Genomic DNA, 26,776 nt, shown 5'->3' on the forward strand with positions numbered 1-26,776 from the left:
CTGAGTCCTGGCTGTGCATTAGAATCACCTGGCAACTCTGTGTAATTGTCAATGCCAGGACCCTCCCCCAAAGGTTGACCTGATGGATTTGGGGAGAGGTCCCAGCGTCAGTATTCAGTAAACACTCTGTGGACGGTTCTAACGCACAGACTGAGCAGATGTACCATTACATGTATTTCTAAGGACTAAGGTTACATTTTATAATCACCCTCCATGCTGTGAGCACTACCAGCAAAAGAATCTAAATCTAAACCACACTTTAAAAACATTTTTCTCTTTTCATCATCATCTCTGGAAATGACCATTAGGATTATTCAATCATTTTGCTTTTGATTTCCATCCTTCTATTAACTAATTGGATTTACTATTTTAAATGCCTTCCTACATTTTTATCATTTTCTATCAAGCCTATTGTTACAACCTTTCTTATAATTATGGCCCCAGTTTTATTTTTACATATTCAGTCTTCTAAATTCTTACCATATTTAACAGCTATAAAAATATCAGATAAAATAATCAGACCCAAATCAACCATTAATCCTAAAAGGTAGTAGTTACTAGGCAACATGAAACCCCCATGGTCGGCACGTGAGCTGGAAAAGAAAGAAACTCAAACCTGTAACTGGAAGCCGCCAGGACGTCACAGGTCTTCAGAAAGGAAATGTCACAGAATCAGTGATGGACATTAAGAAATGAGTCCAGGGACTGAAGAGCAAAGGGAAATTCAAACACAGGACAGTCGGGTCCCCAACGCCCTTGAGAGGTGGGGACAAGAGTGGCGACCGCGAGCAGTGGGAGGTGCCCGCGCCTGGGTGGTGGATGTGGGGACGGCCTGGGCGTCAGCTTCCATCCGCCAGCCAAGGTCAGCCCAGAGCGAAGGACACCACCTCAGTTAGTGGCTGATGCCGTGAAGGAAATAAAATAGGGTGGGACCCTGGTGGGCGGTGGCTTGGAGAGGGGCCTGCAGCTCGTGGGCGGGGGAGGCCTCTCTGAACGGGTGACATGCGAGCAGGGACTGGTGTGGTAACAGTCTCTGACTCAGTGCACTGGGAATTCTCCAAGGCAGGTGCTCATATAGTGCACCAGGCCAGAGAAGCCAGCGGGCCGCCTCCAGGTACCTCGGGCCTGCTGGCGCAAACAAGGAGAAAGACACCTGGCCTGCGGGACCACAGCCCCTCACTGTGCATAGGCACCTGTTCCCCCTGCTTCCCCGGAAAACCAAGGGTAAGTGTTGGGGAAACTGCACAACTCTGCGACCCAATGAGTCGCCTGCAGGGCCACTGGACACAGGGCTCACCTCAGGGCTCCTGGGGTGAGCACGGCGTGGGGACGGCGCACGGCACCATACAGGAGTGAGCCAGTGAGGATGCTCCCGGGCTCCCTTCACTGAGCGCCCTGCGGCAAGAGCGTGTGTGTGCCTAGTCCCTGGGCTCCTGCTTCTGACCAGCCGCTCCAGGGAGACAAGCCCCCAGAGACCAGCCTCTTCCAAGCAGGAGGGAAGTCCCAAGTGTCCATCACACTGCCATGAACCAGATCACACCTCTGATTTAAACTGTTCCAGGGCACAGAAAAAGCTATAAAAATTAATTTTGTAAAACTAACATAATCTTGATTCTAACACCTACCACCACCACACACACACGTGCGTGCAAGAATGAAAATTCCAGGCCAATGTCACTTGAATATAAATTCCTATTTTAAAACATTAGTAAATTGAATATAGTTTTGCACTTAATAAATAATAGACTATGACTACACAAATGTTATTTTAGGAATGTAAGAACTGCTCAACATAAGGAATTACAATATCTCAATAGCTGTCAAAAAAATAGTTGATAACATTTAACATCGATTTCTGATAGGACGCCTATAACAGAGCCCAGGAAACAGTAGGCGATAAATACTTGATAAATGAATAGTGACTTTTAAAACAGGATAATCTATAATCATAAAACAAGTGTATATTAAGTTATAAGAAAAGGCTAAATAAAGTCTAGTAACTTTAGTGTCCAACTTAAAGAGTTAAACAAAATAACAGAATAAACCAAAGAGAATAAAGGAAGGAAACAGAGAAAAACTGGAGATGTCAGTGAAGAGAAAAACAAAGATACAAAACAGAAGATTGACAAAGCCAAAAGTTGGTGGGTTAAAAAAACAGACGAATTTCTGGCAACACTGATTTTTTTAAAAAGAAGAAAAAGCACAAATTAGTACTATTACTTATAAAAATTGAACAAAAACTACAAATTTAGCAGATTAAAGGAATTCTATCAAGAGCTTTTTCCCAATAAACTTGAAAATTTAAAAGAAATTAATAACCAAAGCTGACTCAAGAAAACATAGAAAGCCTGAATACTCCCATACCTAACACAAAAATAAAACAGTGCTTTAAACATTTTCCATGAAGCTCTGATGGTTTTACAGGTGAGTCCCACCAAATTGTCAAGAAACATACCATTCCATCATTTATAATCTTCTAGAAAAAAGAAGATAACACCTCCCAATTCATTCTCAACCTTGGGATGCAATAAGGCAAAGATCATGTGAGAAAAAGAAAATCTTGGGCCCATTTCATCCATGAATATAAATGCAAAAATACTAATTAGTAACTATTAGCTAACACAGTGGATAAAAAAGATGGTATACCGTAACAATGCTGGTCTTATCCCAGGAATGTAGAGTTTAATATTAGAAAAGCTATAAATGTCACTTAGTGGATTAAAGAAATATAATAGAATCATCTCAATCAATGCAGAAGAGGCATTTAATAAAATGCAATACTTTCATGATAAAGCCCCAAACCAGGGAAAAACTGAACTTTCTCCATCTGTGAAGTTATTAAGTGCTGTAACAAGACCACCAGAAAAGGGTAACTCCTAGAAGCATTCACACTAACACAGTGTAGCACAGGAGGAAAACCGTGGACTCCGGGTAGAACCCCCTGAGCTCGGACCCCAGCTCTGCCACCCACCAATCCTGCAGCCTCAGACAAGCCCCCTAACCTCCTAATGCTCCCACCCCAAAATGGGATAACAAGTACCTATACCTCACCCTTATCAATGTTTGTATCCCGCTGCTATTACAGCACAGAGAACACAAAAACAAGCAGTTTATGAAGGAAAGTGGTTAAGTCAACAGCATTCCTAACTACCAACAATTTGGAAATAAATTCAAAACAGTTATTTCCAATAGCAGAATACTTTCAAGTGCCCAGGTCCAAGCTTAACAGGGTGTGCACCTGCACATGGACATCTACAGAGAGAACTGCAAACACTCGCTGACAGACACTAAAGACCAAAGAAATGGGGAAACCCCTGTTCACAAATACTCCAGCTGAATTCCCAAGAGGGTTCACGGCACTCAGTAAGCTGGTTATGGTGCTTACGTGGGGGTGGAAAGGACCCCTAATGATCACCTTGTTGACTGAGGCCTTATTACAAAGCCACAGGAGTTAAAGCAGTGTGGAACTGGGGCAGCGCCAGCCAGCCACTGCCGGCCACCGTCTGTGGGCTGGGCCACCACCTATTTTTCTGTACAGCCCATGAGCTAACAATGGTTTTCAGTTTTATATAGTTGAAAAACTATTTAAAGGATCATATTTTATGACACATAAAAGTTCTATACATATTTTGGTATCCATAAATTCACATTTCAGTATCCATAAATAAAGTTTTATTGGAACCAGCCACTTGCACTGATCTGCGTCTACACCTGCCTTTCCAAGGCTGACTACTGAGGACTGAGAGGGCATGGCTCTCGCAGCTGGAAACCTCTACACCTGACGCATTCCAGAAACAGGCTGCTGACCTCCGGTGCAGAGAATCAGGGAAGCGCCCCAGGCTTTCACACCTGGCAGAGCAGCTTTGCAGATCGATGTGGAAAGGAGGAAAATCTAGCTATTCATATAGGGAAAAAACTGCACCTCTATCTCGCAGAATACAGGAAAATCCACTCCAGGTGGATTAAGGACTTAAATGTCAAAACCAAGCTTTAATGTTTTAAAAAAGGATACATTTCTTTCTGACATTAGAGTAGAGAAGGATTTCTTAACTAAGATACAAAAGCACTAACCCTAAGAGGTAAGACAAATATTTGGCTAGATTAAAATTAAGAACTAGTGATCAAAACACACTTGAAGAAAGTAAAGGAGAAAACTTTCAAGGGATGACTTTAATGTGATTTACCTTCCTTGACCTCCTACCCTGTTATCTATTATTATTATGTTACTTTTCCATAAAAATAATTTTTTTAAAACTTGTTTAGAGCTTCCATATTAGATTTTGCAGCGGTAGTTATACTCAATTCTATTTGCTTAACTGGTGTTAATATTTAATTTTAATTCATTTCATCCATACCAACGCTGCCCAATAGAAACATGCAAGCCACATACATAATTTAACATTTTCTACTAGTTTCATTTAAAAAGTAAAAAGAAACAGGTGAAATTAATTTCAATAAATTTTATTTAACTCAATATATTTCAAATACTGCTTCAACATGTAGTCAATATAAAAATTACTAACAAAATATTTTATATTCTTCTTTTCCTTCTAAGCCTTCGAAATCCACTGGGAATTTTACACTTACAGTACATTTCAGTCCAGACCAGCTGCTTTTCAAGTGTTCAAATGCCACCTGTGATGAGGGGCTCCTGTACTGGTCAGCACAGGCCTTCTCTTTGCCTTCCCAGAGGTGTGGGCTTTGAGCTTCTGATTTTTGCAGAATACCTCTTTGTACTGTACCTGCAATTTTTTATGAGTGTAAGACTCTTTCAGGCTTAACTGCGGCAGCACGTATGGGCACATGGCGTGAGCTGGCACCTAACAGACGCTCACCAAACCCTAAGACATTGTGATTACGGGCAGAACGGGACGGGCCTGCAACATTGTCCAGAGGACAGCGAAGCACACCCACTTCTGTCCTCAGCAGGCCAGCCACTGAAGGACCGAAGTTCTCAAAAGTGCCCTTCACAACGCTGGACCTGCTTCTAAGTCTGCTCTTCTTCACAGGTCTTCTAAGGTTGTATCAGAGCGTGCACTTCCTCTGGGTTCTCTAGTCGTTACTACTGCACTACTTCCGGTCACTTTCCCCAGCAGGGGAACTCTGCGAGCCAAGCTTTTAAAAGGTACCTGGAAACCTAACCAGCACCAAAAATATCAATACGGAGGTTACTTCTGCATTTCAAAACCTAACAAATAAAACTTTCAGAATACATCTTGTTTGTAACATGGAGAATATATGTAAGAGTGTTAAAGTAAGTATATTTTATTTATAAATGATTTATAAATAATTTAATGCCTAAATGTCTTACCAATGGGTTTCAGCCCCGGGCAAGTTCCCTATGGATTCAGTGTGACCAAAGAAATGACAGTAGAACATTTTGGGGGTGAAAGGGTTTATTATCTGGCTTGTTCTTCCAGCAGTAGGTCGAACACTAGCATGTCTGCCTCTGCACCCCTCTGCGTGCACAGCTGTCCTCTGGGCCTCTGTCCTCGGCACTGCCACCACTCCAGCCTCTGCTCTGCTCTCCTGCAGCCTTGCATCTGTGCCACCGTGTTGCCCAGAGCACTGGGCGGAGCTCTTTATATAGCCAATAACAACGTATTGCCACATGTGTGTAGTGAGCTAGCCAACCCAGGCCAGGTGAGAATCCTGGCCACAGGAACTTTCATTTTATCCATACTAAAATACACACATTTCTAATTTAACATATTTTTTTCAGTAAAGGATTTAAGAGTATTCTCTAAAATGTAAAGCTTATGCAGAAAAAGGCAGATATGCACAAGCCCTTCACTTGGTGGCTGCCAGGGCTGGCCTTGGAGACAAGGCTTTTTCAAGAGGCTATTTTAGTCGTAAAGGGGTTCCCACCTGGTTGGGAGGGGTCTTTGGCAGGAATGAAGGAGTCTGGAGATTCCAATCTGCAAACCTTGATGACGCTCCAATATGAAAAATCACACACGCATTCACTGCTGTAACTTGGAAATTGGGGTATTTTAATGCCAAGCATTTTAATTTATCCTTACCCTAAAAACTCTTCTGTAACCCATCCGCCGGAGGAAGGTGAACAGCTGTGCCACCAGCTCATCCTTGTCAGTCCCTCCTGAACCTGTTTCATCCAGACCAAATTAAACCCAAGAAGACCTCACTCTTCCTGCCCAGCCCCGTCCCGTCCCTCCAGCAAATGCTTCACTGGAAGCCGCATTTCAAGTCAGTAGACAGACAGGAACAATAAAGAGATAGGAGCTGGAAAAAATTAACAAACATGTCTCTCACAGAAAACAGTGAGCACAAATGGTATGTTTTGAATAAGAAAAAAAGTTACAAGCAAATACATTTCTTTGTTTAAAGTGAAGCCAAGGAAATATGGAATTTCAGGATTAAAACAATTGTGGAAACAACTGCTCCACCTAAAGCCAAGAATTCAACCATATGCCTGTTCCCCACGTGCCAGGTGAGCCCAATAACACTTGGGATTTCTGGTGGCTCTGAGAGGCACCTTGTGGGTAACATGAAGGTTCCTGTGGCCAGGATTCCCACCTGGCCCTGGTCAGCTCACTACACACGTGTGGGCAATGCATCGTTACTGACTCTATATAAAGAGCTCCGCCCAGTGCTCTGGGTGACATGGTGGCACAGCTGCAGGAGAGCAGAGCAGAGGCTGGAGTGGTGGCAGTGCTGAGGACAGAGGCCCAGAGGATGGCTGTGCTGGACGACTGTGCAGAGAGGCCCAGAGGACAGCTGTGTAGGCAGAGGGGCCCAGAGGCAGAGACCGGCTTGCTGCATGCAGACTCGCTCTGAATGAATGGGATTTTAGTGATTGACCTGCCAATGTGGAAATGAAGTTGGGTATAACCCTGTCACCCCAAGAATGTCATTTCTTTGGTCACACTGAATCCATAGTGAACTTGCCCGGGGCTGAAACCCGTTGGCAAGACACACCTGCTGTCCCCAAGAAGCCCTCTGGCCCTCCTGCGTGAAGACCCTGTACAAGGGGACGCACAGGGGCTGGGGCCCAAGCCTGGAGGTGAGACCCCCAGTGGCAAGGTGCTCAGGCTCCCTCACCCTCATTTCCTCAGCTGCCGGTGGGAACAGGCCGTGGTGATTAGAGGAGACATGCATGGGAAGCGTGGCCCCTCGGCGCTGTCCCCCACCACACCGCGGCCCGTCCCCCCAGCAAAACAGAACCACCCAAGGACCCAGCCCAGCAGGCTCCGTGGCAGCCTCGCCAGCCCCATGGCCACAGCACTTGCGAGCACTCCTTGGGTGCCCTCATTCCTAAGGACCTGGTGTTTCTGGACAATTTCATGAAGTCTCCCTGGGTAGTTTCTGAAGTCCTCACACCTCTTCAAACTAGGGAGAATTATGCTCTAACCAGGGCAGCACCCCGGAGGGGCCCACAGGGAGCATGGAGCCCCTCTTCTCTCTCTCCTTACCGCTTCCCAACAACCCGCACTTTGTCCTGCCGGGCTTCACTCATGATTTACAGTCAGGATGACTAAATTCAATCCGAACTCCAGCCTTAACCAATTTTCATCCTCTGGCTAATACAACATCAACCTCTCACAGATTCGTTAATGCGCCACACTGAATCTATTTAAAACCAGCTTCCACACTACTTACATCTAGACGCAGGCTGTCCAAATCAATTGAACTAAAGATTTTTCTTATGCAAACTGAAGAATAGGGTATTGGTGGAATTAAGGCCAAAAATCACCTCGACCAAAACTGGCTAAAATCTAGAAGTGATAAATATGGTATGATACGAATTTTAAGTTGAAACTTTGAGTTAAAAAATCTTTATTCATCACATTATCATTCACTGAGTAAACATATTAAACAGAAGATGATGACCATTCAATTTGGAAATATTTGTAAAACTATAAAGCTAATCACATTTTTATAATCTAATTTTCTTAAGTCATTTTTTTCAATTAAAGTACTCTGATATTTTACCCATATCATGACCTCTGTCTATACAAAGAAGGCCTATTTATTCATAACTACCTTCACAAAGACCATTTCCATGTACATTCTGATGACTTCCAGTGGTCTATACTATATCTGGCATATATCCGTAAAAAGGTTGTAAGTGATACTGCTGATAATTTGGTGGTGACAATTTTGTATTCAAACCCTAAAATCTTCAGACTGCATATGGGAAGGTACTGCATCACTTGGGAACATAAAACTATCACCTTATTGCCTAAAAGAATAAAAAATAACTCTTTATGATTAAAAAGTGGTTCCCTGAGTCAGCTGTGACAGTGTCACCAGTGCAGAAACACTGTAGCCTACGTCCCTTTTATTTCTTTCACAGGAATTTAAATAGAAACAATATTTGAAGTAAAAGAACATCTAGTAATTCTAGAACCACAAACATCCAAATTAAAAATACTCTGACCAGGTGCAAATTTCAGTTAAGGAGGGATTTGGAAGAGCACTGTTCTAACAGGGTTAAAGTATTTGTGATGAAATTGCACCATCAAGTGACCAAAATGAGAAATGATTTAAGATCTCTTCAAATCACCAAAGAAAGTTAAGACCAAAATCTCTGACTTTCATATAAGAATTTAGCTAACTACTATTTGCCATATACTACTTATTATAATTAAAGTATAACATGTTTATGATAAGGTAATCTTATCCATCAAGAGACATTTCAAGGTACAACAGGTTCTCACATTCTCAAATAAATGCTTAAGTCACTCACTCACAGTCTCTGTGGTCGTCTAGCTGTGACATTAAGCCCTTATTATAGCTTTTATTGAGAAGGGCAGTAGAATACACACATGCAACTCCAATTCAACACACACCCAAGTTCTCATCTGAGCACCGGACCTCGTGCACTCCCAGAAGAGGCAGTTCACATGACCAAGACCATGAAGAGAATCAAATCACAAAAACTCTAAATAAGCTAAGTGAGAAAGAAATCTACAAAGAGAAATACTCTATTTCAAAATAAAGAATGTAAATGAACAGAAAAAGCATCTGAAATTTACATTCAGTCAGAATAAAAATAACATGCAAAAAAACTCGGAGATTATGTAAAAGGAGACTGAAAAGTCAAGAGAGAAATCTTTACACTTTAAAGTGAGTGAACCACCTTTAAAATTGCTATTACTCAAAATCATCTTCATTTATAAAGTTTAAAAAGCAAGTATGTTTAAAGCTTGAGAAACTAATAAAACTGCTTTACTGGTTGCTTAAAAAGCTTCATAAGTATGAAGGGAAAAATGCTAGCATGAGCTAATATATTAACCAAGTTTATATTTCCTCTTGAAAGGAGAGCAAATAAGTCAGGATAATGAAGAAAATGCTCAAAGCATTCTAATTCACATATTTGTTCTGTAATGTATTATTCAAGTCCTTTAGTACAATAAGAAATGGCTTTTCTTCTGATGCCACTTCAAAGACAGACTGGAGAAGTGGCCGGACTACACACACATATTTCCTTAGCACTGAAAAAACGCTTCCTACAAAAAATGCAAAGTACTAAGACCAAGAGCACAGTACAGTTTTTGTGAAAAGCAGAAAAAACACTATGTGAGTTCTTAAATGAGACAGAAGACAGAAGATAAGCAGTTAACACTGTGACTGAGATGCATGACTCAGTGAAGATGCCGAGCAGACACAGCCTACACATTTTGAGTGCACGTTCTCACAGTCACCGCCTCATGCAATCAGCAGGGCCGCGGAAGCCTGGACCCGGAGGCCAGGAGACCCTGCCGGCGCTCTGAAGCCTTGATAAACACTGAGCACACTCTAGGCCTCACAGAAAGGCTCCACCCAACCACCAGCACCACACAGACCATGCTCTCTGAGTATGCGGTTGTGTGCGGCATTGCCAATAAAGAGGCATTTTAAGACCTTATGTTTGAAAGCGAAAACGACAGACCCCTAAATAGCCCACGTGTTAAAAAGAAACACCAACAAGGTACTTCATGCCAAAATGCAAGGAATTTTTAACATTTAATATTAATATTTAAGGAACTTAAAATTCAAGGATAAAGCATGCCTAAGAAATGTATAGTCTCAAATATACTTAAGTTTTTTTAATGACAAAGACTAAAAAAACCTGAGTTTCCTAGGTGTTTTATCAGAGGCTAGAAAAAGTAAATATCTAAAGTAATTAAAAGGAAAAATAAGGAGTAGAAACCAAAGAAATGAAAACAAAAGTGAATGTCTATAAAACCAAAAGCTGATACTTTCCAGGTGTCTGTTTCAATAGTTTTTTTAAAGTTTCAAGAAAAAAAAAAAGACACAAGTTTTTGGAAAAAAAGGAAAACTGCAACTGTAGATATTTTTATATGATTTTTTGAAATCATAAAAGTATCCCTGAAACATCTCCATGCCACGACTTTATAAAACATGAATGAAATACACAATTCCCTAGAGAAACACTGTCGAAGAGACTGCAGGTCGACTCCATTTCTGATCTGCCTTCTGACAGCAAAGCCTCCTGCTCTGTCCATTGCCCACATACGGTGGATGTGCTGGTTCCTAAAACCCACAGCCCCCGGCCATGCGGGCTTCTCCTCTTCTTCTCTTTGCACCTTGCAAATGCTATCATTTTCTGAGCATGCCAGGCAGAGAGAAAATCTGGCAAATCTAGCCTGTGTCAATGGAAACCCTGACTGTTAGCTAAGCAAACTAATGCCTGGAATAAATTTCACTTCATGGTCTCCTTAGTGACAAATAGCTGGCTGATAAAATACAAGTGGAAGTGATGAGCACAACTTCCAAAAAATAGCCTAAAAGGGAAGGGGTGTGCCATTCTTCTCCTTCCCTTTTCCTCCTTCCTACTGGCTGGAATATAGTCCTGAAGGCTGGAACTGGGACAGCCATCTTGGCCCATGAGGCACCCTGAGGCATGGTGGGCACATCGGTGAAGGAAAGACGGACAAGGTGCCTCCTCCAGGTCACTGCTACCTCCAGACTCTGACTCATGAACTAAAGCACTTTCTACCTCATTTAAGCCACTTTGTTTTAGATTTTTCCTTCACTCACAGATAAACCTGATCCTAACTGATCCAAGTATTAATCATCAAAAGAAACTCAAATGGGAAAACAGAATATACTCACTAAAGAAAGTGAGTAACAAACAGAAAAGATTAGTTTGAGAGAACAGAAAAGCTAGCAACATTAAGACTTCAATAAAGAAAAGAGTAAGAAGAGGAGGAACTAGCAATGGAGACAGAATAATCATCAGCCATTAAGAAAATGCAAATTAAAACCACAAAAAATTAAAAGACTGACCATATCAAGTTTTGGTAAAAATGCAAGGACCTGGCACCCCCATTCCCTGTGGGAAACAGTTTGGGGAGTCCTTACAAGGGTAAGCACCCTTACCGTTTCACCAGCAGTCTTCTAGGCATTTACCCAAAGGAATGAAACTATCTGTCCACACAAACACCTGTATAGGAACTTCACTGTAGCTTGATTTGCAATGGTCCCAAAGTGTATTAACTGATAGACGGACAAGCCCGCTGTGGTCTGTCCACAAGAGCTACTCAGCAATAAAAACGAATGGGCTGTTGGGCGTGCTACAACATGGATACATCCCAAAATAATCGTGATGAATAAAAAAGCAGGCAGGCCAAAAGGAGTGCATGCCACGTGATTCACACACAATCCAGGAAATGCAAACTATAGTGACAAAAAGCAGGGATTCCACAGAAACAGGCCACCGTTGAGGCAATGGATATGGTCACTGTCTTGACTGTGGCTGGGCAGGTGTGCGGAAACACAGACTTCCAGTCCACTGGGCGGGTCAATCGGTGCAGCCACTCTGAGGAGTAACCGATGAACCTGAAGCAATTCCAAGCCTGGGCACAGACTCCAAAGCCAGGCTGCAAACTATGGTGCCAGGCTGCCCTGCTATGAATGGAGCTGTACCAGGACAGCCACACACACTGTTTGCCACTGGCCAGGATATGGCTGCTTCCGGGTGGTCAGGAGAGTTGAGAAGTTGCAACAGAGTGCATGGCTCATGAGCCTCAAATGTTTACTATCTGGCCCTTTACAGGAAAGGTTTGTCAAGAGATACTGGCTCTTACAGGCCAGGAACCATTATGAAGGAGCCCAAGGGAAGCACTGTTTGTAACGGTGAAGAAATCTAAATGTCCACAAATGAAGGATTTCATAAACATCAGAGTACCTGTCATCAATCACAGCAAACAAATCTACAAGCATCAGAACCGGGAGGGTCTCAGATACACGCTGCCTGAAGGAAGCAGCCTGCAGAACATAAAACAGGGTAATATCAAAACTCATAAAACAATGCCAAACACATACACAAGAAGGGTCAGGCTGAATTCATCTTAGTGTCCGCCCTTGGGACAATGGGGCGGGGCACACACATAAAGGCCTTCAACTTTTCCTTGTACATTTTAACTTCTCTTATTTTAAAAAATGTAATTAAGATGTTTTTAGAAAACTAAAAAGTTAAATTTAAATGTGACGTTTATCAACATACTAAGGAAACAGAGCAACTTGCTGATTTTTTCCTACCCACCTGGAATTCATACACATCTCCCAACTTTGCAACACCTACACTGCATGTTTTTAAAGCAGCAAATGTTCACCAAACAAGGACCTTTGTTTTTTCCTCTTTTATCTTATAAAGTCTACTGCTCTGAAATTCACTCCAGAGGAAAGTCTGAAACCCAGGCCTAGTGTGCTTTGCGTAAAAAGCACAGCTGCAGCACGGAAGCCACTGAAGCTTCAAGGACTGCCCACGTGAACAGCCCGGCGGGACACGCACAGGGCTTTCCACTGGGTCGCAGAGACATTGCCAGGGACAACAGGACAACTTCTCAGGCACATAAGAAGGATTACGACGTATTAAAATTCCACAGCAACAGACAGCAGCCCACAGAGAGGCAGCTCCCCTTCCAGGGAGCAAACAGTGGGCAGGTGAAGCCTCGGGCAACATTATTCTCCCAAAATAGTGTCGTTAAAAGGGCTCCTCTACTGTTGGCCTCAACTGTACAGCTCTCCTCCTGGGCTATTTCAGGCCATGTCTTCAGGACAAACGGAACCCTTTATGCAGAATTATCTAAAACAATCATGAGTTCAGTCATGTTTGTGTGTGTGTATAAAACTTACTGAATAGTTGGCTGCTGATAAAACTATCTAAGAAACTTCTTTCTATTAAAAAAACAATAAGTGAAGATTATTCTTATTTTCTAAAGTGGCTATAACAGAAACCTAGCCGTGCCCCCAGAGGCAGACCCCTGGCCCCAGGGTCACACGGCCAAGGGCAGTGACTGGCAGGCGGCCGTAGGTCCCAGCACAACCGCATTGCCTGCCTGTAAGGGAACTGCTGGGGGGCCAGAAACAAAGAGCACATGTGCTTAAAGCCGCACTCAGGAACCCCCAGCCTCTCAGTGTGCCATCAGCCATGGCAGCAGCCAGCCTCCCAGCTCTGCAAGCAGGGAGAAGGGGCGGACAAGGCAGGAACGGGGTGACCGGCTCAGCGCAGGCCTTTGGTCTTGACTCCCGACCCCGTGGTAAGGCCACTGCCACACCTGGGGTAGGACTGGATGGGGTCCAGGGAAGGAACATCCTACTTAGGGGTCCCCAAATTTTCTACCCTCTGAACTGAGGAGCAGGGCTTTTAAATGAGTAAAGAGACATTACTGATAATCATGTTTGAAAGACGCCTCTAATTTTTCAAAGTAAGCATATGAAACAGACTATTAAAATGTCACTCTCGGCAGAAATCATCCCATTACCTTCTCTCCAGGTTTGGGCGACTGCTGGACCTTCTCGTAATCTTTCTTGGTCTCCAGAATTTTTTTGACAAGTCCTCCTGTTGGAAATCAGTGGTTTTATGCCCAAGCTATTCTCTGTCCAAGAAGCTGTTCTACCTACGTGGGCAGACCAGGGCTGGGGCGCAGTGAACTCTTATTCTTCCAGTCAACTGGGAACAGCTTCAAATAATCTTTAAGAGACTACAAAGGCCTGGCACTGAGCCCCTATGGGCCCCAAGAACAGCTCAGGGAGTGGGGGCCACAGTGGCTGGAGGTTCACAAGGTGAGCTGGTCATGCCAACTGTGTCACCCCTACACGGGGGCTCTTTAGGAGACAGTGCGCTTGGGAAGAGAACACACCCAGTCACGGCGGACCCCCAGTGTCCCAGGCACCCCCCCTGCCCCGTGTGGATGGGCATAGCACCCCGTGTTCCACACGAAAGCCACCACTCAGGCAGGATCCGAGCCCAGGTGTCCTGCTCATTACACAGCACCCTAACCAAAGCGGGACTCACGAAGCCCATCTGCAGCAGGTTCTTTTAAAACACCCAGAGCAGACACGTGTGCACGCCACCCAGGACTCACCATGCTTCTCATCTTCTTCAAATTCTACTGCTTGTACCTGTGCAGGGAAGGAAAGGGGGGGAAAAAAGGAGATTCAGGTTTGCTGAATTCTCAAAATCATGCTTCCGTGGATCTCATCAAAGGAATGACAAAATTAAAGACGTTGGGAAACTAACTGAAAAACCAGAGGAAAATTGTGTCTCCATAAATGTAAATGCTGGAGTGTTCACTCCAATGCCCTTTAAGTGTCATCGGGAAAACTGACCATTTCTAGGCCGGCCGTCTCGGAGAGCTGGGGGGCAGCCTCCACCACAAACTGGCTGTCTTCTTCATTGTCAGAATTCTGCGAATCTATGATCACATTTGAAACGGGTTTAGCACTCCCTGACCTATATGAAAAGAAATTAGATTAAGTTAGACATGCCATGTTGGCCACACATTTTCATAAGTCCCAGGCATGTTCCACAAGTGGAGTTTAACCACTAACCACCTTTAGAACATCACGAAAGACAGGCGCAAGTTGAGCGAAGCTCGCAGGCCCGGGTCCCTGTGAGCCCCGCCCATTGCCGGGGACACCGCCCCAGACAGGTGCCCAGCTGGCTGCCAGCCCCTCGTCCACTGCCGGCCCTGCCTCCTAAACACTCTGCCTCTGCCCCTGGAGCCTCTCCGCTCCCCTGGCCAGACTTTCTGGGAAACCAGCGCTTTTCCTGCAGCCCCTCACCTGGAGGGGCCTGTTCTCCTGAGTTGCAAACCTTGAGGCAGGGGTGGCCCAGGTGGTCCCACTGGCCAGGGCTGCCCCAGACCTCTGCTCCTGTCTATGCAGGAGCACAGTGGCCTCCACAAGTCCCACTCATGTGGTCACTGCCCCAACCTGCGTCCCCGCCCAGCACCCCCACCCAGGCACCTCCTCTCCCCTGGGTCCTGCCATCGTCCTGGGCCATTCTGATGTCCAACAGAGCCCGCTGGCCTCTGACCTGGTCCTCCCACATGACCACCTCCATCCAATGACTGTCCTGAGCCTCCAGTGGCCACTGCTGGCACAGTCTCACCTACTTCGCCGCACTGCAGGCCACTGCCAGCGTCCCTCTGCTTAGGCACTTCCTCCAACCAGCTTGTCCTGGACCACAAGCCCCCAGACCCACAAACTCCCTGTCAGCCCTTTCCCGCCTTCATTTCTTCCCGACCAAATTAACAGAATCACGTATAATGCAAACCAGTAACCCCCTTGCCCCTCTACCCCCTGCACGTCCACATGCCCCCTCTCCTGCTGCAGGGCAATGACTGGGTCAGAAGGGAGTCTGTGCCCTGGGGTATGAGCTCTCAGGCAATACCTGCCCCCAAAGAGCCGCAGCCCCATCTCCAGGGCCCCACTGAGCAACGATCCTTCCTAAACCCTGGCGCTGGGGCCCCTGAACTCGCTGGCCACAACCCCACGCCCATCCCCAGCCAGACTCACAGGGCCACAACCCTGTCTGCTGATGGCAAGCCCCCAGTCTCAAACCCACAGACCCACTCTGACCACCACCACCCATCACTCCAACTGTGCCCATGCCATGCCTGTGCCACGGGGCCGATGTGGCTAGAGAACAAAGTCGGCAGTGATGCTGGCTCCAGTCACCTCACACCCACGTGCCCCGGGTGCAGCCCAGCCTCAAGCCCTGCTCTGCACACCGCTGTAGGGCCCCCAGGCTGTTGTCCCCCGTGAGGGGCTGCCTGTCTGCCACAGGGCGTTGAGCAGCGTCCTGGTCCCAAACCCAAGGAGATGCCAAGAATCCCTCGACCCCTGTTCCCCAGTCCTGATGCTCACAACATCTCCAGACATGGTCCCAGTATCGCCAACATCCCCTGGGGCTAGGGGGACCCTGACAGAGCCTCTCCTCTGACCCACCCCCTGCTCCGAGCCCCCTCCTCACTCCCGCCCTCCTGACCCTCCGCCCCCCTGCCCTTCTGCCCCACTACCCCTGCCACAGACATGCTCTCACCCATGGGAAAAAAGAAGGCCCAGAGACGAGGCACCTGGCAGAACCTCAGCCTTGCCGGCCCTTCCACCTGCTCCGAAGATAGTCCCTCCACGTCCCCTCGCCACCTGGGGACTTTGCTCAACACTTCCCCAGCCGCACGGCCCCCCACCCATCTCCCGTCTCCACCAGAGAGAGTGCTGGCCCTCACACTGTAGAGACGGGAAATTCTAGCTGTCCGGGGACAGCCTCAGACCCAGCCCCTCTCACTGCTTCCCTGCGGGCAGAACCCGAGACCAGTCCGCACTCGCCTCCAGCGGAAACCACTCCGATCTGGCCTATTTTATTTTTCTGTGTTTTTATTTTGATTTTTTGTTCTTTAAAGGTCAGGGTGTATCCACTGGCAGATCTGTAAAACTTGTAACTATTTTTGACTTGCTGACAACCTTTAATTTTTATATAACTAAGCCTTTAAATCTTTTTTTCCTATTTTCACCCCCATTGTTTTTATGCTTAGAAAATGCTACCCAGAGATCAAAGAAACACCTTCCCCCACACCACACAGTGGGTACGTCTGTGTGCTCCCACCCACGGGAAGGGGGTCCGTTCGCAGCCTGAGCTCGGCGGGCCCCGCGTCTCTGTCCTCACTAGCAGTCCGGGCTCGGCGCCGTCTCTACCCCATCTCCCAGTGGGGCGCCCCACCCTCGCCAAGCCCAGCCCCCCGGGTGCCCACCTGTCTGTGGGCAGCACCTCCGAGCTCTCCTGGCGTTTCACCCGGGGTGGTGCCGGTCTTGCACTCCCAGGCCGAGGTATCCTTCTAAACCCAAATATTGGAAAACCAAAAAAGGGATATGAAACACTCGCACACTTCAAAGTGGACCAAAGAAAACCCAGGTCAGTGTTTACACTAATTTCCAGGCCACTGTCAACATGCTAATTAGGACCTAGGCTGTAAAATATTAAGAACAGTCCATTAACCTGGCAAGTTTGAAAGCATCCATCTTTTAATCTTCTATTTTTATTAATTTTAATATATAAAAACTAGTAACATAACTACCCATAATCAAAACGTGACATAATTTGGCTATAATTATGAACCTCCCTAAATCTCTAAAATGTTCTTCGGGTGGTTACGCCTCAGGCATAGAAAATTAAACGGTTCTCGTTCTATAAGTACTTCCTCAAGATGAAGCCCGGGCATCAAACAAGCTGAAGGGGGCACGGCATGGCGGCTGGCGGCCAGAGGGCACAGACCTGGCGTGGGGTGGAGCCTCATCCGGGGGCTCGGTGCTCGCAGGCGGCGCAGCCTCATCTCGGCCGGAAGGCCTGACTTCTCCTTCTGAACGACGGCAATCCAGTCAGTGATTGACAAAGGAAAAAACACAGACGACTAAGAAATATTTGAAAAGACAGCAACTGGATAACTGTAAACATAAATTACCTGTTTTCATCTACAACTTCGATGAAAATAAAGCAGACATTTGATATCTACACTACATTTGGTGAAGATTTGGGGGAACGGGTTCCCTCAAACCCTAGAAATATAAACTGGTTCAACTTCTCAAAAAATGGAATTCAAATAGTGGGTCGATTTGGTCAACCACTGCACTTTAAGGACATGAGTGGGCACGTGTAAGTCTCATGTACAGATGTTCAACCGTCATCATTTGCAACAGTGGAGGCGATCGGCAACTTCAGTGAACTATGGCATCACATGCCAGACCGCTTGGTGTGAGACGTCATCACTTTAATCTATAGCCAATAGAATACAGCAATGCATCTATCAATTACACACATACACACAGGTTCTAAAAGGCCGTTCATTGAAGACATGAACAGCAGAATTATCAGTGCTTTTCATTTTCTTCTTTATATTTTTCTGCATTCTAAAAATTTTCTACTTTGGGTATATACCATATTATTTTTATGATTTGAACAGTTATCTTCACTTCGATAAAAAGATTTAATCAGTAAACAACAAGCCCAAAATATTAAGACAATTAAACTTAATTCTACTATTTAAAGTAAAAGGGCTTTATACTTTGGAAAAGAGTGAAAATAAATCAGAAGTTGAATACTGGAAATATACTTTATACTCTGGAAAAAATCTTGAAATGTATCCTTCTGATTCATAAAACATGTACATTAAATCTCAAATTGGTATAGTTGTGTTTTCTTAACACTGCTTTCATTAGCACGATTTGTAAAATGTGGATCTGAGTACATGATAACATCCATACGCACACATACAATCCACGCTAAACACCGTCACGTAGGGCCATCCTTACCTGCATCACTAGGAGAGTCACCTGAAAAAAAGGCACATCAGAAAATCTCCTTTCATGTCAGTAAACCTCAGTACACTAAACGGGCAGAACAGGACTAAAGGAACACACACAGTAAGTAATTCCAGATGTCTATTGGGGAAAAATGGCCGTTTCCTCACAGCCTCTCTGCTAGTTTCCTATGGCAACTGCTTCACTTTCAAAGACAAAGAACGAGCAGAACTATGGGCCATGAAACGTCACGACAGGAAAGCAGGAACCGAGGACCACAGAGCAATAGAACAGATGAGGCAAACGCCGTGAAGGCCAGGAGGCCAGCGGAAGCCGGAACGAGGCGGGTGGAGCCTGGCAAACAAGGCCCCCGCCCGCCTGCAGACTCCGGGCCCGGCTGACCGAGCTCACCACTCAGGGTTTCCCATCGGCAACTAAATAAAAATACTTCTCAGGAGCCACACAGGCCAACCTTTGCACCTTTCACCCAGGATTCTCTTCTTCAAGCGCTGCTTTCTGGGGACAGATGTGACCTACGTGCCACAAGTAAATGAGCAGAAGCATTACGAGGGGGACCACCTGAGCCACACTCTTCAGTGCACGAGCTCACTTGCAGCCACATCTCACCTGCATGACTCAGGTGGGCACCAAGGGCACTGGAGAGGGGCCACTAGCTGCAGCTACCACACGAGCACCCGAGGACAGCCCACCTCCAGGAGGGGCCACTTCACACACGCCCACAAGATTCAAGAATGGGGCCCTTGGTTATCTTGAGGAAACACATGCAAAACAGGGTGAAAGCACTCCCCAGATATGCGAGCCTGGGACCACAGGAGGGCTTCAAGAACTTTCTGTTGTTGTGTACATGGTGCCCCAAAGAAGGGGCTCTGGGTAGGTGGAGCTAAGCTTATGAGGCAACGAGAACTGAGGGCCCTCCAGAACCTTATCTGTGCAGAGCACAGGAGCCTCCCAGAGGCCACAGCAGAGGGCAGGCCAGCACAAGCCGGGGCCCAGGAGCTTGAGTGTAGGCGGGTCAGGAGGGCTTGGGTAGTGTGAGGACAATGGGGGCTTGGGTCCAGCCCTGGAACAGGCCGCCCAGGAGCGAGAGCAGAAGCCGCAGAGCCTCTCAGTGGGTGTGGTGGGAGAGCCCTCCCGGGGGAAGGGGCGGGGGCTGCTGCGCACCAAGGCCTGCACCCCAAGCCCCACCTGCCCTCGAAGTCCTTGCCTTCAGCACGAGGGACAGCCTGGACCATGGCGCCACCAAGTCAGGAGGCCGACACCTGGAGGATGAGGGGCATGGTGCCCATCGCCCTGCACAGGTCAGGACACCCCATGCAGCCATCCTCTGGACCGTCCCCAGATTCCAGGCCCAGACGCCCCAGGCCAGCCTTCCCTCTCCCCCATGCTGCTTCCCTCCAGCGGCCGCCCCACAGCCAGACACCCCCCAAAGCTGCCTGTGTTCACCCTTAGCTGCCTGAGCTGCCCACACCGCTCCGCCACAGGGCAGGCCTCCGCCCCTCCGGGCTCTGGCTGAGCCTCCCAAATTAGCATGATCTAAGTGTCACTAAGCCACTCATCCTAAATATATCCCCAGCGTCCTCCTGCTAAAGTCCCCAACACAGACACGAGGCATGGCAGGAGCCCCAACTCCCCCAGCCCTGCCTGGAGGCTCGCCCCAGCCCAGGTGCAAAGGCCGCACCCCAACTACCTCCAGCGGCCCTAACGCAGGGACCACTTTCCAGCCTGACATCTGCTCGCTGACGCCCTCACGGCCTCGAGGCCTGTCACACAGGAGGCCTTCAACAAGTATGTTCTGTGTGAACAGAATGACAAACACCAGCCCTCTCCTGGCCACCCCTTGCCACCCTGGTCCCAACACCCTACCACCGGCCCGGCAGCTACTCAGCCTCCCAGGGTACCACAGCTATGCCGTGAGGGACGGGCACCCCTGCCTGCCTGGTGGGAGCTCCAGGGCCTTAAAAAATAAATGCTGAATGTGTGTTTTACCATAGCATTTACTAAATGAGGAGAAAAATTATACCAAACAAAATCTCACCCAGGTGCAACGTAAGACACACAAATGTAACAAACAGAAAAATCATGGTCTTTAAAAATCCCCTTTGAACATGAAATCTGGGTGGCGTGCGGCTCGGCCTGTGGGGCTCCTGGCGGGGGCCCTGAAGCTTGTGTCCAGGTCACTCCTGGCACTGCCAGGGCACTGCCGCTCCACCTCAGAGGGACGCTGGGCCCACAGCAGGGCCTGGCTACCAGGCTCCCCACACGCTCTGCACTGTCCACGCCAGAGGCAGCTCCGGCCTGATGGGGCAGGGGCCCGGCAAGAGCTCTGGCCACCAGCCCCTGAGAAGAGAGGTGCCGTGAACAGCTGGAGGTGCCCGGCCTCCCTCACCAGGAGAGGAGGGCAGTGGGGTCCTCCTTACCTTTCTGCTTCGCTGCCGGCTCTGGTTCAATGTTCTCACGCCACAGTCCAGTCGCATTATCTTCTGAAACACTAGCTGAGTCAGCACTAGCATCTCTGGTTCCTGACATGAAACAGTTTAAAACAGGTCATTAAGACTGGACACTGCAGCCGGTCACCACCTCTCTACGCCCTCCTGCACTGTGAGGCCACCAAGGGCTCCTACAGGTGTGGCTCTGGGGTCAGGAGAGGGCCAGGGCCCCAGAATCAGGCAGGACCCAGGCCTAGCCCAGCACAGGCTGGGCCCCTCTGCCTCCATTTCTAGAACTGCCCAACACTGCCAGGCTCCCCACTACAGCCAGACCAGGACCCCGACACTGCTGGGCTCCCCACTACAGGCAGGCCGGGATGCTGACACTGCCAGGCTCCCCACTACAGCCAGGCCGGGACCCCAACACTGATGGTCTCTGTGCTACAGCCAGGCCGGGACCCGGAAGCTGCACGTGGGGACAGTTTCAGGCAAGGAGGAGGAAGGCGTTCATGGTTCGGTGCCCGGAACTAGACGAGGGAAAGCCCCGAACACACATCTCCCAATTAATGACTGATGTGCCACTACCTATAAATATAGGAAAAGTAGCACATACTTGGAAATAAAGTAGTTTTCCTTCTAAAAACAAAGCGGGGAAAAGAAAGGGAGGTGCTAATATATTTTTAACTATGGTGAGACCGGGGGTAGAAAACGAACCCACCAATAAAGGACCCCCCACCCTCTAAAATGCAACCAGGAGACAAAAAATGAGAGAATGTTCCCTTTCCTGAAATACAGTCTTACGATTCCCGAAAAGTATTCAAAGAAATAGTTTCTGTCAGAATCAGTCTGTCGTTAATTGCCTATTTTATGTAACAGAACTACGTAAAGTAGATATCATATAATTTCCTAAGGAAATATCTTTCAATCTATAAAAATAGAACTTAATTAGTGTGATTAAATAGTGTGATTGAAGTAATTATTTGTGACATCTTACAGCGGGCAGCCAACGACCAATAAGAAAAACTAAGTTCTAAAGCAAACAAATCTAAACGAATAAATTCGGGCCTGGCAGCTGTGCAGTATCCATTAGAAGAAAACGCCCCAATAATTTCAACTTGTATTTCATTTGAAAGTGTCAAGTATTTTCTACACTATGAAAACCCACCAGCACAGTGAGTGCGGTGCAAGAAGACCCCGCCCGAGCTACGGCTCCAGGGGCCCAGGGGCACTCGGCTCCATATTCTCTCCGGGAAGCTCTGGCGGGGCTTTTGCTTGTTTGAGAGCTCTGTGACGGCTGTTCTAACACTTTCGGCGGTATTCTTCAGTACACTTTACTAAATCCCACATTCACACAGATAGAAAGACCACAAAACCAGACTATGAGTCACTAATAATACTACAATCAATTCTTAATCACAGCAGATTAACCAGCTTGCCAAATAATAGCTTTGAAAAAGTAAATACTGCACAAAAAATTTAAATTACTATGAATAGGCCAAACACTTAGTGAATTGGCACCATCCGTTGTCTGAACTGCAGTAATTAACAAACTTTGAGGACAGGCTGTGGGCACTGTGGCCAAGACTTCCTAAGTTTTGACACTATGAGTGGGCTCCTCACCCTTTCTGAGCCAGTGTGCCCGACCTTGCGGAGCTGCCATTAAGCCAAGTGACAGAGAGAGCACTGTGCCTGCCGAGTGCCCGTCTATGCCAGCTACCGTCCCTGAAACCCGCCAGCCCACAGCACAGCCAGGCAGGCTGCCTCTCTGCCAGTGCTTTGGGCAGCCCTCAGCTGCAGAGAGGTGCTGGCTGTCTCCAAGCACACCTGCAAACAAACAACCAGGGCCTCAAATGGGGGCACCTGCCTGGCCCGAGACCAGGCATCATATTATGGGGCGCTGGGACACTAAGTACACCTACACAGGACACGGATAAAGGGCAAGCACCACCTAGGCAGGGGTGAGGGCGAAGCAAAACGCTCAGCCTGCGCCTAATCAGGGCTTCAGATCTAACAGAAATACGGGGAGGAGTGGGCGGGTAGAGGGACACCACAAGTTAAATACACCACAAGGAAGCAGAAACCTAGCAAGTGGAATATGCTACAAGACAAGCAACCTCATCTTGCCAAAAAGTCAATATGCTGGCATAAAAGGACAAAGTGGGGGTGGGGTGTTATTCCAGATTCAAAGAGACAAAAAGAATAATAAAATATATCCCCTGTGTTAATCTTAGCTGGATCCTGGTTTTGAAAAAATAGCTTTCTTGAGCCAATTTAGAATACACTGGATTTTTGATACTGTCAGGGCCCAGTTCTGCAGGATGCAAGCATAGTTTTGTGGCTGAGTAGCAGCATGCCTTACTTTCTAAGCTGTGTGCTAACACATTTAGAGGAAGCATTTAAAGGAGAAGTGTTAAGATGTTTTGAATATACTTTGAAATAGTTCAAAATAAAGTGCTACAGACGAAACAAACATGACAAAATGTGGGAACTAGGATTCTAGGTGAGAGGTATATATGGGTGTCATACTTCCTGTATTTTTCATAATGAAAAAGTTTACACAATAAAACAAAATGACATCATGGACCCCAGGCCAAATAAAGATGCGGATGGCGTGACGCTCCAGTAGCACTCGGACGGCCACACGACCGACCGCACAGAGATCGGGGCTCCCCAGACGGCCGGCATGAGGGTGTGGGCAGGAGAAGAAACAGCTCATGCTTTGGAAAAGAGGAAATTTCTTGTTGAATTTGTCCACCTGGAAAAGCAAACAATTACAGCAAAGCCCCCGAATTTTCGTGTTGCCCTGAGAATTCAGGGCCACAGGCCCCGCCAGCTGCACGTGGGCTGTTTCCCCCAAAGCACCAGCTGGGAGACGGGCACCTTCAGGAGGCTCAGAGGCCAGGGGCAGCATGTCTGGAAACAGTGCTTAGGAGACAAATAAGGGACTAGGACACCTGCACACAAACCCTGAATCCCAAGTTACGTGACTGGCATGCTGGTGATGACAAGAACCAGTGGTGCAGGGGCAGGACGCAAGGCACGGGGTGGGGGTGCGCCAGGGGTCCCCAGGACCACCCGCAGACAGCACGCACACAGGACTCACTCTCGCCACCAAGGGGCGCCAGGGGACACTCCAATCTGCAAAGCCCTGGAGCATCACCTGCTGCACCTGCCGGTTCTGCTTAAACACTGGGCTCACGTTACTCTCACGCCCTGAGCAGTGCTTACACATGTGTCTAAATAACGACTTCAGTGTGTCTTACATCCATCGTACCGGCTCAGACAGCAACCTGCCTCGCCTCGACTGGGGCTCTCGGTAACTGAATGGTGTGGAATAAAGCAGATCGTGGATGGCCTGCCTGTGACGAGGCAGCCACTTTACGGACATCAGCGCATTTGCTCTCAAAGCAGGTGCTTCCACACCTGCCCACCAGTGACGGGACTGGCTCAGAGAACACCCCCAGGCAGCAGCTCATGGCCAGGAGGTGGGTGAGCGGGAGAGACCGGGCTCTTCCCACTGGTCTGGGCTGCAGGCGAGTCTACGTGGGCCACACAAACGTCAGTCTCCACTCGGGTGCTGCCCCCCACACTCCCCTCTCTGCAGCCCAGGGTCGGCCTGGGTGCTTCCCCCAGGACCCTGCCAGCAGCTGAGAAAAATTCCTGCAGAGAGGAAACAGCCACAAGATGTGACTAAATGTGGCTCGCTGCCCACGGTGAAGAGTCACCAACAAGAACACATCTGGCTCCAGCCCCACCACCCCACGCCCTGGGTGGCGAGGGTGCGTCACGCATGGACCCACATGGCATGACATCCCTCACACCACCTTCCACACCAGGCCTGCTGAATGAGCCGTGTGCCTTCTCAAAGGGAAAACACAGACAGAAAGAGGTGCTTATCACTATCCTAGTGACAGACACAAAATTTTTAAAAATCATCCAGTCAAGTAAAAATCAGACACAAGTTGAGTTCAGACTAGAAAAAATTTTATCTTTCCCTGAAATCAAGATTTACACTATTTTTTACCTTAAGTGTCACGCAAACGTTCTAATGTTTCTAAAGAATGTAGTTTAACATCAGAGAAAACTACAATTATTTACATTTAATCCAGGATTATCCCATTTGAAATTCCATATTCATACATCTAATTGCACATCAGCAGGGCAAGGATGCGTGCACACGGTTTCACACTGCCCACCGCATTTACAAAGGGGCTGACTGCAGCAACAACTTCCCCAGTGTGTCATAAGCCAGCACCTTAGAATCTTTGTTGCAGAGCATTTTCTTAATAGAACACAGCAAAGCAGAATGGAGAACTGAAAGACAATTTATCTAGCACATCATTTTGTAAAATTCCAATAGCAACATAAAAAGAGCATTCTGATTTAGATGCAAAACTAAGTTCTACATAAAAAGGCATGTAAAGGTTAACTTAAAGCTGAGTTGATATTCTTCTATCATATAACTTAGCAAACTAAAACAGTGTCAAGACATCTCTGATCTTCAGTCATCAGAAAACAATCTGATGAACATTAAAGTGGTTAGAATACAAAATATAATTACACTGAGATACAAACATTTCCTGTCAAAGTGGTGAGGAATTTAAACTAAAGAGTGTCTTTTTCTTACCTATTTCTGAAGTCGTAGTTTCCTGATCTGGTTCATTAGCTAATCCAGACACTACAGGGTCTAAAATTTTAGCTGAATTATTATCCTCCTTTCTTCCTGACATAAAATAGTTAACAACAGATTAAAATACTGCAAAGGTGTTTGTATTGGGTTTAGTTAGGAATTACAGGGGTTTATGCCAAGGTCACCACCGAACTGTCTCGTCCACTCAGCGGTCACTCAGCCCCCACAGGCCTCCCCTCAGAGCCTCTGACGTGACACACCCCCTCACCCTGACCTGCCCCCTGGACTGGCAGGACCCCCACTCTCCAAGCTTCCAGCCCCCCAGCCTTCCAGCTCCTTTCTCCTCTCTGACCCGAGAGCCCCGGCAGCCCCGGAGCACACCTTCACCTCCACGCTCCCTGGGCCAATCACCACGGGAGCTTGGTCCCCCGCTGTGAAGGCTGCCTACACACTACCAGCCCAGGCTTTTCCCTTTTCGCCTTGAGTGGCTCCAACTCCCTCCCTGCAGGCCCAGCCCCTACGTTCAGACCCTACCTGACTGTTCCTCAGGCATCTCGAATACCGTGTGTCTAAAACAGAATGCCCAGCCCTGCCACCACCACCCCCAAACAGCCCCTCCCACAGCCTGCCCACTTCAATGAGCGGCAGCACGCGGGCACCCAGGCTCCTCCTCTAACTGACCTTGGCTTCACTTCCTCTCCCTTCTAACAGGTGCTACCCAATCCACCCACTGCTCCCTTCTATCAAATACGCCCTGTGCCCAACCCACTCAGTGACCCCAGGGCGCAGCCCCCGCTGTCTCCCACCTGGGTGCCATGAGAACCACAGATCTGCTCTCCAGCCTTCCCACCGGTCCTTCTCCAGCTGCACAGAGGGGCACTGCCAAAACCAAAGTCAAACCATACCTCTCCCTGCTCACCGCACGCAAGGTCTCCTGCTCACGCTGACCAGGCACACGCGGCCAGCCGGCTCAACACCGCGGCCACCTCTTTGGGCAGCCTCTCCTACCACATCCCCTCTCTCTGCCCCAGCCTCCCCACTGGACTTCCTGTCACTCAAACAGGCAAGCCTGTCCCCAGCTCCGGGCTTCTGCCCTTCCTGGATGCCTGCGTCCTCCTCCACTCCAGGCAACTCTGCCCAAATGTCG

The 26,776-nt window shown here is 47.6% G+C and overlaps 1 protein-coding gene across 3 annotated transcripts in view; it reads right to left on the bottom strand.

Moving 5' to 3' along the window:
- The window catches only part of TRAF3IP1 (TRAF3 interacting protein 1), a 63,235-nt gene that overhangs the window by 15,837 nt on the left and 20,622 nt on the right, over window positions 1-26,776 (bottom strand). Inside the window, exons 8-14 of one of the 3 annotated variants that reach the window (XM_036901182.2) lie at window positions 20,991-21,092; window positions 17,531-17,615; window positions 17,010-17,093; window positions 14,584-14,707; window positions 14,340-14,376; window positions 13,737-13,813; window positions 4,513-4,742 (exon numbers count right to left, since the gene is read on the bottom strand). In XM_036901182.2, the coding sequence (XP_036757077.2) occupies window positions 4,617-4,742; window positions 13,737-13,813; window positions 14,340-14,376; window positions 14,584-14,707; window positions 17,010-17,093; window positions 17,531-17,615; window positions 20,991-21,092 (635 nt within the window). In that variant the 3' untranslated portion in view covers window positions 4,513-4,616. Of the gene's footprint in view, window positions 1-4,512; window positions 4,743-7,695; window positions 12,238-13,736; window positions 13,814-14,339; window positions 14,377-14,583; window positions 14,708-17,009; window positions 17,094-17,530; window positions 17,616-20,990; window positions 21,093-26,776 lie in introns of those variants that run through there. The other 2 variants (XM_036901181.2, XM_036901178.2) reach the window with 2 other exon arrangements.

This window comes from Manis pentadactyla, chromosome 6 (assembly GCF_030020395.1).
Source record: "Manis pentadactyla isolate mManPen7 chromosome 6, mManPen7.hap1, whole genome shotgun sequence".
NCBI lineage: Eukaryota > Metazoa > Chordata > Mammalia > Pholidota > Manidae > Manis > Manis pentadactyla.